At 43.7% G+C, this 17,682-nt stretch overlaps 1 protein-coding gene across 4 annotated transcripts in view; it reads left to right on the top strand.

Moving 5' to 3' along the window:
* LOC124712604 overlaps positions 1-17,682 on the top strand; it is a 498,348-nt gene that overhangs the window by 283,589 nt on the left and 197,077 nt on the right. The window contains exon 1 of one of the 4 annotated variants that reach the window (XM_047242884.1): positions 10,338-10,388. The exons of the other annotated variants lie outside the window; for them this stretch is intronic. Coding sequence (XP_047098840.1) covers positions 10,350-10,388 — 39 coding nt within the window. The 5' untranslated portion in view covers positions 10,338-10,349. Of the gene's footprint in view, positions 1-10,337; positions 10,389-17,682 lie in introns of those variants that run through there. 4 annotated transcript variants of the gene reach the window in all.

Here is a 17,682-nt window from a genome sequence, read left to right as displayed (position 1 = left end):
GAACGTATTAGTATTAGATACCATTCATGTAACTTAGATTTAGCTTTCTTTTATTAGCTACGCACACTGCCAGTTGTAGTTTTATTATTCAACCAAATAAATGTAATCTTCATAAATCAAATTTATTTACTTTCTTGTGTATTCTGGAGTAAGATGTAAGTAGGGAAATGACATCTAGACAATAGAAGTACCCGTTAGTTTCACGATACATAGAAATCTGTGCAACAGACCATTTTCATGGTGTGAGGATAACTGTCGTTCTGTAAAATGGAAGTCTTCTACCCAGTCACTCGTCGCCCGTCCGCCCCCGGTAGCTGTGTGGTCAGGGCGACAGAATGTCAGTCCTAAAGGCCCGGGTTCAATTCCCGGCTGGGTCGGAGATTTTCTCCGCTCAGGAACTGGGTCTTGTGTTGTCCTAATCGTCGTCATTTCATCCCCATCGACGTGAAAGTCGCCAAAATGGCGTCAAATCGAAAGACTTGCACAAGTCGAACGGTCTACCCGACAGGAAGACCTAGTCACACGACATTTTACTCGTCACCCAGACTGGTGTGGCAATAGAAGACAGAAAAAGGAAAGCTGAAATTTTAAATTTCGCGTTTAAGAAAACATTCACGCAGGAGGATGGTACAGAGATATCGTTGTTTGACTGTTGCGTAGACTCGCCATGAAGGACATAGAAGTGCGCATACCTACCGGAGAGAAAAAGAAGAGTACAATTTGCTCAAGAACGTGATAGTAACGGAGAGTTGAAAACAAATAAGTCACCAGGTACAGATAGAATCTCAATTAGAGTTTTAAAGAGAGTACTCTACGGCCCCCCCATGAACCATGGACCTTGCCGTTGGTGGGGAGGCTTGCGTGCCTCAGCGATACAGATAGCCGTACCGTAGGTACAACCACAACGGAGGGGTATCTGTTGAGAGGCCAGACAAACGTGTGGTTCCTGAAGAGGGGCAGCAGCCTTTTCAGTAGTTGCAAGGGCAACAGTCTGGATGATTTACTGATCTGGCCTTGTAACAATAACCAAAACGGCCTTGCTGTGCTGGTACTGCGAACGGCTGAAAGCAAGGGGAAACTACGGCCGTAATTTTTCCCGAGGGCATGCAGCTTTACTGTATGATTAAATGATGATGGCGTCCTCTTGGGTAAAATATTCCGGAGGTAAAATAGTCCCCGATTCGGATCTCCGGGCGGGGACTACTCAAGAGGATGTCGTTATCAGGAGAAAGAAAACTGGCGTTCTACGGATCGGAGCGTGGAATGTCAGATCCCTTAATCGGGCAGGTAGGTTAGAAAATTTAAAAAGGGAAATGGATAGGTTGAAGTTAGATATAGTGGGAATTAGTGAAGTTCGGTGGCAGGAGGAACAAGACTTCTGGTCAGGTGAATACAGGGTTATAAACACAAAGTCAAATAGGGGTAATGCAGGATTAGGTTTAATAATGAATAGGAAAATAGGAATGCGGGTAAGCTACTACAAACAGCATAGTGAACGCATTATTGTGGCCAAGGTAGATACGAAGCCCACACCTACTACAGTAGTACAAGTTTATATGCCAACTAGCTCTGCAGATGACGAAGAAATTGAAGAAATGTATGATGAAATAAAAGAAATTATTCAGATAGTGAGGGGAGACGAAAATTTAATAGTCATGGGTGACTGGAATTCGAGTGTAGGAAAAGGGAGAGAAGGAAACGTAGTAGGTGAATATGGATTGGGGCTAAGAAATGAAAGAGGAAGCCGCCTGATAGAATTTTGCACAGAGCACAACTTAATCATAGCTAACACTTGGTTTAAGAATCATGATAGAAGGTTGTATACATGGAAGAACCCTGGAGATACTAAAAGGTATCAGATAGATTATATAATGGTAAGACACAGATTTAGGAAGCAGGTTTTAAATTGTAAGACATTTCCAGGGGCAGATGTGGACTCTGACCACAATCTATTGGTTATGAGCTGTAGATTAAAACTGAAGAAACTGCAAAAAGGTGGGAATTTAAGGAGATGGGACCTGGATAAACTGAAAGAACCAGAGGTTGTACAGAGTTTCAGGGAGAGCATAAGGGAACAATTGAAAGGAATGGGGGAAAGAAATGCAGTAGAAGAAGAATGGGTAGCTCTGAGGGATGAAGTAGTGAAGGCAGCAGACGATCAAGTAGGTAAAAAGAAGAGGGTTAGTAGAAATCCTTGGGTAACAGAAGAAATATTGAATTTAATTGATGAAAGGAGAAAATATAAAAATGCAGTAAATGAAGCAGGCAAAAAGGAATACGAACGTCTCAAAAATGAGATCAACAGGAAGTGCAAAATGGCTAAGCAGGGATGGCTAGAGGACAAATGTAAGGATGTAGAGGCTTATCTCACTAGGGGTAAGATAGATACTGCCTACAGGAAAATTAAAGAGACCTTTGGAGGTAAGAGAACCACATGTATGAACATCAAGAGCTCAGATGGAAACCCAGTTCTAAGCAAAGAAGGGAAAGCAGAAAGGTGGAAGGAGTATACGAGGTGTGGCTAGAAAAAAACCGGACTAGTACTGGTGAAACAATAAAACGAATGCAATAAGGCTGAAAGTCGCGTGGCCTGTGAATTGACTTCCGCTCCGCCTACTGCTCGAGTTTCATCTGCCTCCTGCACTCAGTCTGCCCGTGGCGTCTGTTTTAAGTAGTTGACGTTTTGTCTGTGCGTCGGAAATTGTTGAGTTTACAGAAAGAACAGCGTGTTAATATCAAATTTTGTTTCAAACTAGGAAAATCTGCAAGTGAAACGTTTGTAATGTTACAACAAGTGTACGGCGGTGATTGTTTATCGCGAACACAAGTGTTTGAGTGGTTTAAACGATTTAAAGATGGCCGCGAAGACACCAGTGATGACACTCGCACTGGCAGACCATTGTCAGTAAAAACTGATGCAAACATTGAAAAAATCGGTAAACTTGTTCGACAAGATCGCCGTTTAACAATCAGAGCAGTGTCTGAGTTAACAGAAGTTGACAAGGAAAGTGTTAGGCAGATTCTTCATGAAAGTTTCAACATGAACAAAGTGTGTTCAAAAATGGTTCCAAAGTGTCTCACAATTGAACACAAGGAACGCTGAAGAATGATTTGTTCTGACATCCTGGAAAACATTGAAAGTGACCCCACCTTCTTACAAAATGTTATTACTTGCGATGAATCGTGGTTTTTTACTTACGATCCCGAAATTAAACGCCAATCGATGCATTGGAAAACTCCTGGTTCTCCACGACAAAAAAAAGCACGAATGTCAAAATCGAAATTCAAGGCAATGATGATTGTTTGTTTTTTTTTGACATCAAAGGGATTGTGCACATTGATTGGGTACCAGAGGGACAAACAGTGAATCAGCATTACTACATTAGCGTCCTGGCAACCCTACGTGAGCGAGTACGGAGAAAACGGAACGATTTGTGGAGAAAAAAGTCATGGATCCTTCACCAAGACAATGCCCCAGCTCACAGTGCGTTGTGAGTGAAAACGTTTTTGGCAAAACACAACATTCTCATCTTAGATCATCCACCCTACTCACCTGATTTGGCCCCCTGTGACTTTTTTCTTTTCCCTAAAGTCAAGTCAGCTTTGAAAGGAACTAGATTTGAGACTGTTGAAGCAGTAAAAGAAAAAGCGACGGAAGTAATGTATGGACTTACCGAAAATGATCTGCAGCATTGCTATGAACAGTGGAAAATTCGTATGGAGCGGTGTAGAGACCGAGGAGGAGAGTACATTGAAGGAGATAACATGAAATTGTAAATAATTGTAAATAAATGTTTTTTCCAGCATCAGTCCGGTTTTTTTCTAGCCGCATCTCGTATACAAGGGCGATGCACTTGAGGACAATTATTATGGAAATGGAAGAGGATGTAGATGAAGATGAAATGGGAGATATGATACTGCGTGAAGAGTTTGACAGAGCACTGAAGGACCTGAGTCGAAACAAGGCCCCCGGAGTAGACAACATTCCATTGGAACTACTGACGGCCTTGGGAGAGCCAGTCCTGACAAAACTCTACCATCTGGTGAGCAAGATGTATGAAACAGGCGAAATACCCTCAGACTTCAAGAAGAATATAATAATTCCAATCCCAAAGAAAGCAGGTGTTGACAGATGTGAAAATTACCGAACAATCAGTTTAATAAGCCACAGCTGCAAAGTACTAACACGAATTCTTTACAGGCGAATGGAAAAACTAGTAGAAGCCGACCTCGGGGAAGATCAGTTTGGATTCCGTAGAAATATTGGAACACGTGAGGCAATACTGACCTTACGACTTATCTTAGAAGAAAGATTAAGGAAAGGCAAACCTACGTTTCTAGCATTTGTAGACTTAGAGAAAGTTTTTGACACTGTTGACTGGAACACTCGCTTCCAAATTCTAAAGGTGGCAGGGGTAAAACACAGGGAGCGAAAGGCTATTTACAATTTGTACAGAAACCAGATGGCAGTTATAAGAGTTGAGTGACATGAAAGGGAAGCAGTGGTTGGGAAGGGAGTAAGACAGGGTTGTAGCCTCTCGCCGATGTTATTCAATCTGTATATTGAGCAAGCAGTAAAGGAAACAAAAGAAAAATTTGGAGTAGGTATTAAAATCCATGGAGAAGAAATAAAAACTTTGAGGTTCGCCGATGACATTGTAATTCTGTCAGAGACCGCAAAGGACTTGGAAGAGCAGTTGAACGGAATGGATGGTGTCTTGAAGGGAGGATATAAGATGAACATCAACAAAAGCAAAACGAGAATAATGGAATGTAGTCGAGTTAAGTCGGGTGATGCTGAGGGTATTAGATTAGGAAATGAGACATTTAAAGTAGTAAAGGAGTTTTGCTGTTTGGGGAGCAAAATAACTGATGATGGACGAAGTAGAGAGGATATAAAATGTAGGCTGGCAATGGCAAGGAAAGCGTTTCTGAAGAAGAGAAATTTGTTAACATCGAGTATAGATTTAAGTGTCAGGAAGTTATTTCTGAAAGTATTTGTATGGAGTGTAGCCATGTATGGAAGTAAAACATGGACGGTAAATAGTTTGGACAAGAAGAGAATAGAAGCTTTTGAAATGTGGTGCTACAGAAGAATGCTGAAGATTAGATGGGTAGATCACATAACTAATGAGGAAGTATTGAATAGGATTGGGGAGAAGAGAAGTTTGTGGCACAACTTGACCAGAAGAAGGGATCGGTTGGTAGGACATGTTCTGAGGCATCAAGGGATCACCAATTTAGTATTGGAGGGCAGCGTGGAGGGTAAAAATCGTAGAGGGAGACCAAGAGATGAACACACTAAGCAGATTCAGAAGGATGTAGGTTGCAGTAGGTACTGGGAGATGAAGAAGCTTGCACAGGATAGAGTAGCATGGAGAGCTGCATCAAACCAGTCTCAGGACTGAAGACCACAACAACAACAACAACATCTCTGCGGCCCTTTACCTATGTTGCGCTTATCGCGTATCTCTCGCCCAAGGCAAAGTCCACAACGGCTGGAAAAAGCGCAAGTGTCTCCTCTATAAAGAAAGGTAAAAGAACGAAAAAAAATGTGTGTGAAATCTTATGGGACTTAACTGCTAAGGTTATCAGTCCCTAAGCTTACACACTACTTAATCTAAATTGTCCTAAGGACAAACACACACATCCATGCCCGAGGGAGGACTCGAACCTCCGCCGGGACTAGCAGCACAGTCCATGACTGCAGCGTCTGAGACCGCTCGGCTAATCCCGCGCGGAGTAAATGAACGGACCCGCATAATTACAGACGAGTATCCTCAACGTAAGTTTCCTGCAGAACCCTGAAAACATTTTGAGTGTGAATATAATAAATTTTCTTGAGAAAAGTTTCTGTCCACAAATCAACACTGATTTAGAAAGTATTGCTCGTGCGAAACTAAGCTTACCTCTTTCTCACATGATATCCTACAAATCCTAGATGGAGGGCAACATCCAGATTCCGCATTTCTAGATTTCCGGAGAAAGTTTGACACAGTATCAGAACCCAGTACGTTGTCCTCGACGACGAGTGTTCGACAGAAAGAAAGGTGATGCCAGAAGTACCCCAGGGAATTGTTGTAGGACCGCTATTATTCTCTTTATACAAAAAAGATATGGCGAACAGGGTGAACAGCAATTTACGCTGTTTGCTGACGGCGTCGTCCTTGAATGATTGTTGGGGATACAAGATGACTTAGACGGAATTTCTAGTTTATGTAATGAATGGCAGCTTGTTCTATATGTAGACAAATGCGAATGAGTAGGAAAAACAGATGGTATAGCACTTGCCCGCGAAAGGCAAAGTTCCAGAGTTCGAATCTCGGTCCGGCACACTGTTTTAATCTGCCAGGAAGTTTCAAAAACAGCGCACACTCCGCTGCAGAGTGAACATTTCATTCTGGAAACATCCCCCAGGCTGTGGCTAAGCCATGTCTCCGCAATGTCCTTTCTTCCAGTAGTGCTAGTCCTGCAAGTTTCGCAGGAGGACTTCGGTGAAGTTTAGAAGGTAGGAGACGAGGTACTGGCCGAAGTAAAATTGTGAAGACGGGTCGTGAGTCGTGCTTGGCTAGTTCAGTTAGACGTGGGTCCGATAGCTTAGCGTGATCGGTCAGAGACCCGGTTGGCCTTTGTAATGAAAGAACTGAGTGGAAGGATCAGCAAACGAATTTGAACGGATGTCATGTGACCTCAGCAACGATCAAACACAACGATCAACAACGAAAAAAAAAAAATTGGTAGAGCCCTTGCCCGCGGAAGGCAAAGGTTCCGAATATGAGTCTCGGTTGGGCACACAGTTTTAATCTCCCAGGAAGTTTCAAAACCAGCGCACACTCCGCTGCAGAGTGAACATTTCTTTCTGGAGTCCAGTAACGTTCGAAAACAGCATTTGTAAAGTGGCGCTTCACACAGTCATATCAATTAAATATCTTGGCTGAAAGTTCCATAGCTACATGAAATGGAATGAACACGTCAGGGTGGTAGTCGGGAAAATGACTCGATTTCGTTTTATTAGGAGAATTTTGAGATAGTGTAGCTCATCTGTAAAGGAGACTGCATATAAAACGATAGTGCGACCTGCGACCCATTCTTGTCTACTGCTCGGGTGTTTGGGATGCCCACTAGGTCGGATTAAAGGAAGACATCGAAGCAATTCAGGGACGTGCTGCTAGATTTGCTACCGGTAGGTTTGATCAATACCCAAGTATTACGGAAATGCTTCGTGAATTCAAATGCGAATCCCTGGATGAAATACTACGCTCTTTTCGAGAGAACCGATGTTTTAGGCCGACTGCAGATGGATTCTGTTGCCGCCAACTTACATTTCGCGGAAGGACCAAGAAGATAGAAATTACGGCTCGTAAGTAGACTTATAGTTGGTCGTTTTTTCCTAGTTCTATTTGCGAAAGAAATAGGAAAGGAAATGACCAGTAGCTGTACATGGTAGCACCCACCTTGCACCGTACGATAGTTTGCAGAATATGTACACAGAAGCAAATTAAATAAACAGCAAGCTTGTAGTAAATGAACAGCGACTGTTGACACAACTGAGGTTACTGCAACGTTTTGGTAACAGTTGGCTTTCCTGCTAAATTTGCTGTGTCTTTTTTATACTGTTTAAGCACAAATAGATTATAACAGCTGAAGGCGATTATTTATTCATGTAATGCTGGCCGTTGATTCTTTTTTGGTTTGCCTGAACTCGTTCCACATTAATTAATGTGGAGTTTAAGGCCAGGGATGATGACCTATTTATAAGACAGAATTGCTTCAACGTTTCGTGGCTGAGAAATTACAGTTACATAGTGGCATGTTGAGAGGGGCACCTAAAAGCTTCAATACACAGATCATTCCTTGTTGTTGTGGTCTTCAGTCCTGAGACTGGTTTGATGCAGCTGTTCATGCTACTCTATCCTGTGCAAACTTCTTCATCTCCCAGTATCTACTGCAACCTACATCCCTCTGAATCTGCTTAGTGTATTCATCTCTTGGTCTCCCTCTACGATTTTTACCCTCCACGCTGCCCTCCAATACTAAATTGGTGATCCCTTGATGCCTCAGAACATGTCCTACCAACCGATCCCTTCTTCTAGTCAAGTTGTGCCACAAACTCCTCTTCTCCCCAATTCTATTCAATACCTCGTCATTAGTTATGTGATCTACCCATCTAATCTTCAGCATTCTTCTGTAGTACCAGATTTCGGAAGCTTCTATTCTCGTCTTCTCTGAACTATTTATCGTCCATGTTTCACTTCCATACATGGCTACACTCCACACAAATACTTTCAGAAACGATTTCATGACACTTAAATCTATACTCGATGTTAACAAATTTCTCTTCTTCAGAAACGCTTTCCTTGTCATTGCCAGTCTACATTTTATATCCTCTCTACTTCGACCATCATCAGTTATTTTGCTCCCCAAATAGCAAAACTCCTTTACTACTTTAAGTGTATCATTTCCTAATCTAATTCCCTCAGCATCACCCGACTGAATTAGACTACATTCCATTGTCCTCGTTTTGCTTTTGTTGGTGTTCATCTTATATCCTCCTTTCAAGACACTATCCATTCCGTTCAACTGCTCTTCCAAGTCCTTTGCGGTATCTGACAGAATTACAATGTCATCGGCGAACCTCAAAGTTTTTATTTCTTCTCCATGGATTTTAATACCTACTCCGAATTTTTCTTTTGTTTCCTTTACTGCTTGCTCAGTATCCAGATTTAATAACATAGGGGAGAGGCTACAACCCTGTCTCACACCCTTCCCAACCACTGCTTCCCTTTCATGCCTCTAGACTCTTATAACTGCCATCTGGTTTCTGTACAAATTGTAAATAGCCTTTCGCTCCCTGTGTTCTACCCCTGCCACCTTCAGAATTTGAAAGAGAGTATTCCAGTCAACATTATCAAAAGCTTTCTCTAAGTCTACAAATGCTAGAAACGTAGGTTTGTCTTTCCTAATCTTTCTTCTAAGATAAGTCGTAAGGTCAGTATTGCCTCGCGTGTTCCAATATTTCTACGGAATCCAAACTGATCTTCCCCGAGGTCGGCTTCGACTAGTTTTTCCATTCGTCTGTAAAGAATTCGTGTTAGTATTTTGCAGCCGTGACTTATTAAACTGATTGTTCGGTAATTTTCACATCTGTCAACACCTGCTTTCTTTGGGAATGGAATTATTATATTCTTCTTGAAGTCTGAGGGTATTTCGCCTGTCTGATACATCTTGCTCACCAGCTGGTAGAGTTTCGTCAGGACTGGCTCTCCCAAGGCTGTCAGTAGTTCCAATGGAATATTGTGTACTCCTGGGGCCTTGTTTCGACTTATATCTTTCCGTCAAAAATGGCTCTGAGCACTATGGGACTTAACATCTATGGTCATCAGTCCCCTAGAACTTAGAACTACTTAAGCCTAACTAACCTAAGGACAGCACACAACACCCAGCCATCACGAGGCAGAGAAAATCCCTGATCCCGCCGGGAATCGAACCCGGGAACCCGGGCGTGGGAAGCGAGAACGCTACCGCACGACCACGAGATGCGGGCTATCTTTCCGTGCCCACACAGATAATTTCATAACAGAACATACAGAACGCGATAAACGAATGAGTGACTGGATTGGGCAAAATGTTGCGATGATGGCTTTCATCGTCTCTTAAATGTCGAGGCTGAAACATCCAGGAACCGAGTAAAAAGGCGGCAGCGGCATTTTGGGGAACCAGCGAAATACTCGCCCGAAGTGATTGATGGGAATCTTCGTCAGAATGTTTGAACGCTGAATTTAAAGCCCGGTTCTGCCGATCGAGAGTGCGGTACGCTAACCACTGCGCCAGCTCTGAGTTGGCTCCGGCTGATGTAGGCTAGGTGTGCGCGGAAGCGCTGGCGGCTGCCAACACGCGGACGGGCTGCCGGCATTCCGCGGCCAGCAGTCACGCTACGCGAGCGCTGGCTGCCGCCCAGGCACAACGGCGGGGCTGGCCGCTGCCCGCATGACGATGCCGTCGACGTAGCGGTACAGGCCGGCCAGCGCTGCTCAGCGCTCCACAGACAGCGCACTTAAGAGCCCTACGTACGAATGACAAAACTAATCTCACGTCCACAGGATACGGAATCTACACAGAGAAACACTGTTTCTTGGCGACATTATGCGGGTTCGTTTGTAGCGCGGATGACACGGAAGCACAAGACGCTCAGTAGTGGTCACACCAATACAAGTCAGCTGACCGGGGGAACATAAACCCAAAGGGTCACAACATTTGTTCATATTTGTCGCTACTATAAACGTACGTTTACACCTGTGCAGCTGTGCTTGCCCCACATGCAAGTAGAGGCCCGTGTCTTGTGGTATGGTATGGGAAGACTCCTTTGCCTCCGTTCGCACAGTTCAGAGGTATGCGCTACTTTGCACCGTTGCATGCTCCTCCTTGCCTCTTCGCGCAATGGCTGCATGCGTCTATTGCGCACGGAAAGTCACACGGGTGTGAATTTCGATATGACGAATGTCGCCGTAGGATGTTGCACTTCTCACATCGAGAATTCGTGGTTCAGGATCTATTAAGTACCCTACGAGAGACCCAGTCGTCCAGCAACGCCGTTAGCGCAATCTGCCGACACGGTGGCAGGCTACAAGTCTCCCGTACTTCGTCCGGATCACGTCATTTTTTCCTAATCTTGTATCGCTACAATGAATCATGTTTTTTTCAGAAAATAACAATCGTAATAATAATCATCATCTTCATTGTTGTTGTGGTGGTATGTTCATCGCGAGATATAATCAAGATATAATACGAAATATATCGATACATTCACGCGGCTTCATAGTGTACTTATATTCCACTATTCCTGCTTTGAATAGCTTACATTTTATTTGCTATTGGCCTAGGAATGTGCTGATAAAAGAAGTTCGTTCCATCATGATTCCTTAATATACCTCAATTTCTACGCCACAGACGAATTTCAATAATTATCATACGTTATTATTATTATTATTATTATTATTATTATTATTATCATCATCATCATCGTTATTATTCGTTTGTGGAAAAAAAATGTGCTTCGTTGTGTCCACAAAAGTGTTCGCTGAAACATTAGGTAAGTAAAAAAGTAAAAAATGAAGTAACGTGACTCGGCCAGCCGGTGTGGCCGAGCGGTTCTAGGCGCTACAGCTGGAACCGCGCGACTGCTACGGTCGCAGGTCCGAATCCTGCCTCGGGCATGGATGTGTGTGATGTCCTTAGCTTAGTTAGGTTTAAGTAATTCTAACTTCTAGGGGACTGATGACCTCAGCAGTTAAGTCCCATAGTGCTCAGAGCCAATTGAACCATTTAACGTGACTCGAATGCAGTGCGGGCACACCTCTATTATGTAGCCTTATTCAGCTGGCCTGTTCTATGGCTGACGCTCTCGTATCGTATTCAACAGGCTCGTAAAAATTTTGAACCACGATTTCTCGAAAACGCTTGAGAAGTGCATCGTTCTGGAACAGCATTCGTTATATGTGGGAAACGACTACAGTCGTGTGACACACCAGCAAAATCGCTGATCCTTTGGGTGCATGATTTCCTTGTAAGTATCGGCGTAATATTCCGCTTGGGCGCATCATTGGCAAATCAGAGGCCGGCAACATGAGGACCCCAAGTGTTGTACGGCGTTGGAAGTGCCAAAACACGGCTGTCGAGGGGGTTCCAGAAGGGAGGTAACATACGAGGACAGAACAAGCAACATCGTCTACAGCCCACCACCAAGATCGTTGTCTTAAATTGTGCAGACGTCCAACTACATAACTCCCTCTCTTGAAATCAGGTCATATATCTCCCGTCAGACTGAAAACTTCGGGAGTTTACTTTGTACGTATGTCCGACGCATCATCACACGAACTCCCTTCATGCATTGGGCCCGCTTGGACATCTAATGTCTCGTCTCACTCAATACAAATAACGCTCAGGAACAACTGGTTGTGTCGTATCCACAGATAAGCCTCACATTTTCCTAGAGAGAGATTCTTTCCCTCTGTTCATCTGGCTCTTCCATGAATGACCGTCTGTTTGGCGGTGCCAGTGAACTCGTCTGGGGCGTCATGATGCTAGCAGCATACATGCTGTGTATCGTAACGTTACTGTGACGGGTGCTGTCTATTAGTCCTGCAACGGCATGTGAACGTTCTTGTACCTATACTTCTGCTTCTACGTCGATACTACGCAATCCGCATTACGGCTCTTGGCGGACGGTACCCTGTACCATTAGTAGTCATTTCCTTTCCTGTTCCATTTGCAAACAGAACGAAGTAAAAACGACTGTCTATATGCCTCCGCTGAACCACAACTTCTCGTAATCTTCCTGGTCCTTACTCGCAGTGTATGGTGGAGGCAACAGAATCGTTCTGCAGTCAGCTTCGAATGCCGCATCTCTAAATGTTTTCAATAGCGCTCCTCGAATATAATGCCGCCTTCGCTCCAGGGGTTCCCATTTGCATTCCCGAAGCACCTCCGTAATACTGTCATCTTGTTCAAACCTACCAGTAACAAATCTCGCAGCCCGCCTATGAATTACTTCCATGTCTTTCTTTAATCCGACCTGCTAAGGGTCCCAAAAACACGAGCAGTTCTCAAGAATAGGTCGCACTAGCGTTCTATATGCCGTCTCCTTTACAGATGAACCACACTTTCCCAGAATTCTCCCAATAAACCTATGTCGATCATTCGCCTTTCCTAACGCAATCCTCACATGCTCGTTCCATTTCATATCACTTTGCAGTGTTATGCCCAGATATTTGAACGACGTGACTGTGTCAATCAGGATACCACTAATGCTGTATCAGAACATTACAGGTTAATTTTTCCTACTCATCCGCATTAACTTCATCCTAACATTTCTGTCATCCACACATGTGACATATTCCGGGTTTAGGTTCGTCATGAACTGACCACCCTTTTCCGAGTCTTGGTTGGTGCTGTAGTTATCACATATAGTCTTCCTACTCATGCCCTCAGTTATCAGTCTACTGAAATCTTCAAAATTATTTGATTTTAAGGATAGGCCAGCCAAATGTTTGTCATAATACGCTCCGAAATTTAGGGCATCAAATATCTTTATGTGACTAACGGCATATATTTTGGTACCATACTTTGCAGGTTTATTTTCTATGTACTGCAAAAATCCACAACGGTCTCCAGAAGCTACAGTATTTAGTTAACTTTAAAAAATTAGCTGACAGAGTGAACATATTCTGTCATCTGCCCTGCTACAACTGAGCATGTGATCATTCCATATCATATCCGTTTATTTCATTTCCCTACAGACTATTACACCCAGGTATTTGTATGGCTTGACTGATTCCATTTGTGACTCACTGACGAAGTCGCAGAATATCACATTTAATGTTTCATGTAGTGCACAGTTTTACATTTCAGAGAGTTTAAAGCAAACTGGCAATGTTTGTACTTAATTAAAATATTTGTAATGTCTGATTGGATATTTGCGCAGCTTTTTTCAGATAGTACTTCATTGGAGATAACTGTATTATCTGCAAAATGTCTGAAGTTATTATTAATATTGAATGAGGAAAGCGTATTGCCGACATGACTGAGGAAATTACTGTAACAGTCCTGGATTCTGTTTGAACTGCTATGCATTTACATATGGTTAGAAAATATTTCATATTTCAGTGGGAATTAATATTTTCAAAGTAAGGTCTGTTCTTTCATATGTAAAAAGTTTAATTTACACTAAGTAAACACTGAAGCAGTTATCAGATGCCCATTCGTTCCTCGTTTGAAGTGAATTCCATCTGCACTGGCAGTGAATCAGAGGTGTTGTCAATATTGTTTGAAATAATGCGTGTGACGCACCAGACATCATGCAGGTTTAATCATATAATCCGAGTGTGGCTGATGTTTATGTGCTTTTGCATCTCATGTGCAAATTTACACATTGTCCAGTCACATTAATGCCACCATCTGTAAAATGTCCGAATAATCACGATTTGCAGTGCTGACCACTGAAAACATGCAGGAAGAGTGTCCACGAGGTTTTGGAAAGAACCAACAGTGATTGTGACCCATACCAACTCCAGTGCCACAGACATTAGCACGAGATCTGTGGCGAGAGCAGCCCGAGCAAGGTGGGCTCACAGATTCCCGATTAGGTTTAAATTTGGGAACTTTGGTAGCCAGGTGCGTATGGTAAATTCATCCCGGTGCTCTTCAAATCATGCGTTTACACACGTGCCAAGGAAAAGCGGGGATGGACGTGATACCCAACGATAGCTGCATCCACTGTGCTTTACAGAAATACAAGATCACTGAGACAAGGTCACAGAAGAATTTCGCAGACCATAATGCTCACTCCTCCTTCCAAGGATTGCTACATGGTGTTTGCATTTGTCCAGTGGGGCATAAAACGTTATTCATCCGAAAAGACCACCTGTCGCCACTCAGGGGCATCCAGGTGCGGTACTAGCTTACAAATTCCAGCCTTCGTCGCCAAGGAACTACACTACTGGCCATTAAAATTGCTACACCAAGAAGAAATGCAGATGATAAACGGGTATTCATTGGACAAATATATTATACTAGGACTGACGTGATTATATTTTCAAGCAATTTGGGTGCATAGATCCTGACAAATCAGTACCCAGAACAACCACCTCTGGCCGTAATAACGGCCTTCATACGCCTGGGCATTGAGTCAAACAGAGCTTGGATGGCGTGTACAGGTACAGCTGCCCATGCAGCTTCAACACGATACCACAGTTCATCAAGAGTGGTGTATTGTGAGGAACCAGTTACTCGGCCACCGTTGACCAGACGTTTTCAATTGGTGAGAGATCTGGAGAATGTGCTGGCCAGGGCAGCAGTCGAACATTTTCTGTATCCAGAAAGGCCCGTACAGGACCTGCAACATGCGGTCGTACATTATCCTACTGAAATGTAGGGTTCCGCAGGGATCGAATGAAGGGTAGAGCCACGGGTCGTAACACATCTGAAATTTAACGTCCGCTGTTCAAAGTGTCGTCAATGCGAACAAGAGGTGACCGAGTCGTGTAACCAGTGGCACCCCATCACGCCGGTGATACGCCAGTATGGCGATGACGAATACACGCTTCCAATGTGCGTTCACCGCGATGTCGCCAAACACGGATGCGACCGTCATGATGCTGTAAACAGAACCTGGATTCATCCAAAAAAATGGCGTTTTGCCATTCGTGCACCCAGGTTCGTTGTTGAGTACACCATCGCAGGCGCTCCTGTCTGTGATGCAGCGTCATGGGTAACCCCAGCCATGGTCTCCGAGCTGATAGTCCATGCTGCTGTAAACGTCGTCGAACTGTTCGTGCAAATGGTTGTTGTCTTGCAAATGTCCCCATCTGTTGACTCAGAGATCGAGACGTGGCTGTACGATCCGTTACAGCCACGCGGATAAGATGCCTGTCATCTCGACTGCTAGTGATACGAGGCCGTTGGGATCCAGCCCGGCGTTCCATATTACCCTCCTGAACCCACCGATTCCATATTCTGCTAACAGTCATTGGATCTCGACCAACGCGACCAGCAATGTCGCGATACGATAAACCGCAACCGCGATAGGCTACAATCCGACCTTTATCAAAGTCGGAAACTTGATGGTACGCATTTCTCCTCCTTACACGAGGCATCAAAACAACGTTTCATCAGGCAACGCCGGTAAACTGCTGTTTGTGTATGAGAAATCGATTGGAAACTTTCTTCATGTCAGCACGTTGTAGGTGTCGCCACCGGCGCCAATCTTGTGTGAATGCACTGAAAAGCTAATCATTTGTGTATCACAGCATCTTCTTCTTGTCGGTTAAATTTCGCGTCTGTAGCACGTCATCTTCGTGGTGTAGCAATTGTAATGGCCTGTAGTGTACATTCAACTTGGGTGCATGAACCAAGAACCTGTTGCGGAGGCCTGTACACAGCAATGTTCACTGAAGAAGCACTGTTGGTAGCCTCTTGGTTCATCTGAGCGCTCTGTTGCTCAACAGTTGCCTGTATATTCACTCGTACACATCTCTTCAGTCGTCGTTCACCTGTCATCTATGGTCCATAGTGCACCACAGTTGCCTCAGAGAAGGTTTTGGATTGCACCAGTTGCCATGCATGCTATACCTTAACTGCGGCAGCACGCGAACAGTTTACAAACCTAGCCGTTTCGGAAATGCTTCCAACCCCGGTCCGAATGCCAGTGATCATGACCTTTTGGACGTCAGATAAATTTTCCCGTTCCCACATTACAACAACTGCATTTTTTCCGCTCCCCCCCCCCCTCCACCTGACACACTTCGTAAGAGATTAAACTCAGGCGCTGGTCATATTTATGTGAATGGACCACGTGTTGCACGTCAACATTACACTAGGACAGAACGTGACCTTTCAAGAATTTTCTCAAGTGTGTTCGCGACTGTGGGCTGTGTTTTTCAAAATTTTGTATTATAAAACAGTCGCTGATTGACAGCCATATTTGCTCGAGTGTTTTTCATGTTGCACTTGGATTTCGGTACCATATAATGGAACGTGATGCCCGACCACGTAAGACTGATATGGCGGAGGAGTTCCCGCAACACGCGGGCATCATACGTCTAGAGTGGCCAGCTAGATCCCAGCATTAAATTTAAAAAAAAAAGTATAAGTACAGTATCTATTAGGAGTAACTTCTTTGCCACGGACCACAGCTGACCGCTAGAGGACTCGTCTTCTATAGAGCAGGGCGTTACTGCAAGCCATGCTTGGCGGCCCAATCCACAAAAGAGGAACTCGTGTACATTCTCTATCACCGCGCGAGGTTGTTTTACACTATATGATCAATTAGGTCTTCGGCTCTTGGGCGCCACACAGTAAAATGCACAGTATGGGCACAGGCCATGGTCGGTTTGGCCATATAGCCGAATCACATGTCACGATAATCTCAGGGTAACTTTAAATGCCTCGAGTTCTTTCATGAATCTAAAAAAAAAAAAACAGAGTGTATGTGCTATTGTGTGCAATGTCTCTAGACTCATGTAAATTTTACATCCGGAAGGCCAAAAGCAGAATGATTACAAAGACACGAACATTCTAAATGCTTTATCATAGAGATGGCATGAATATGCCAAAAATTGTCATTCCTGGAATGTAAGAGGTTCTAGATAGTGCACTGTGAATTTTCAAAGACGATTGCCAGTTGTCTGGCTTTGGTAATCTTCGATAAGTGGAGATTACAAAATCTTTGCCATATCATTGAGGTCATACGGAAAGTATTCTTCTGCACCTTCATTGTATTTTTGATCATCCTCGTCGACGGATTATTCATGTGATTTTAGCTACGCGTGGATTATATCCACTTATTCAGAGCTAAGCCTAGTAGTACGACAGTTGTTTGGAATACAGCGGAGATCTTTTCAGGTATTTTCTATTATATCATTTCAGATACATAGAGTTTTACACGGTTTACACAGACGTAGAAGAGAAATTCACTATTTTAATGAAAACAAGTATAGCTTTTTCGTTACTTTGTACTCCCATCGTATGACAAGGTGCAATGAAGATCTCTGCATATTTTCTGCTGTGCCTACCAGTCGGGTCAATCAGGCTGGATTTTCATCGAAGCTTATTCCGCACTTGTACTGCTTTTTTTTTTTTTTTTTTTTTTTTTGTCGATAGTCTTCTGACTGGTTTGATGCGGCCCGC

This window comes from Schistocerca piceifrons, chromosome 1, assembly GCF_021461385.2.
Source record: "Schistocerca piceifrons isolate TAMUIC-IGC-003096 chromosome 1, iqSchPice1.1, whole genome shotgun sequence".
NCBI classification, from domain to species: Eukaryota; Metazoa; Arthropoda; class Insecta; order Orthoptera; family Acrididae; genus Schistocerca; species Schistocerca piceifrons.
This window is presented reverse-complemented; position numbering and strand designations above follow the sequence as displayed.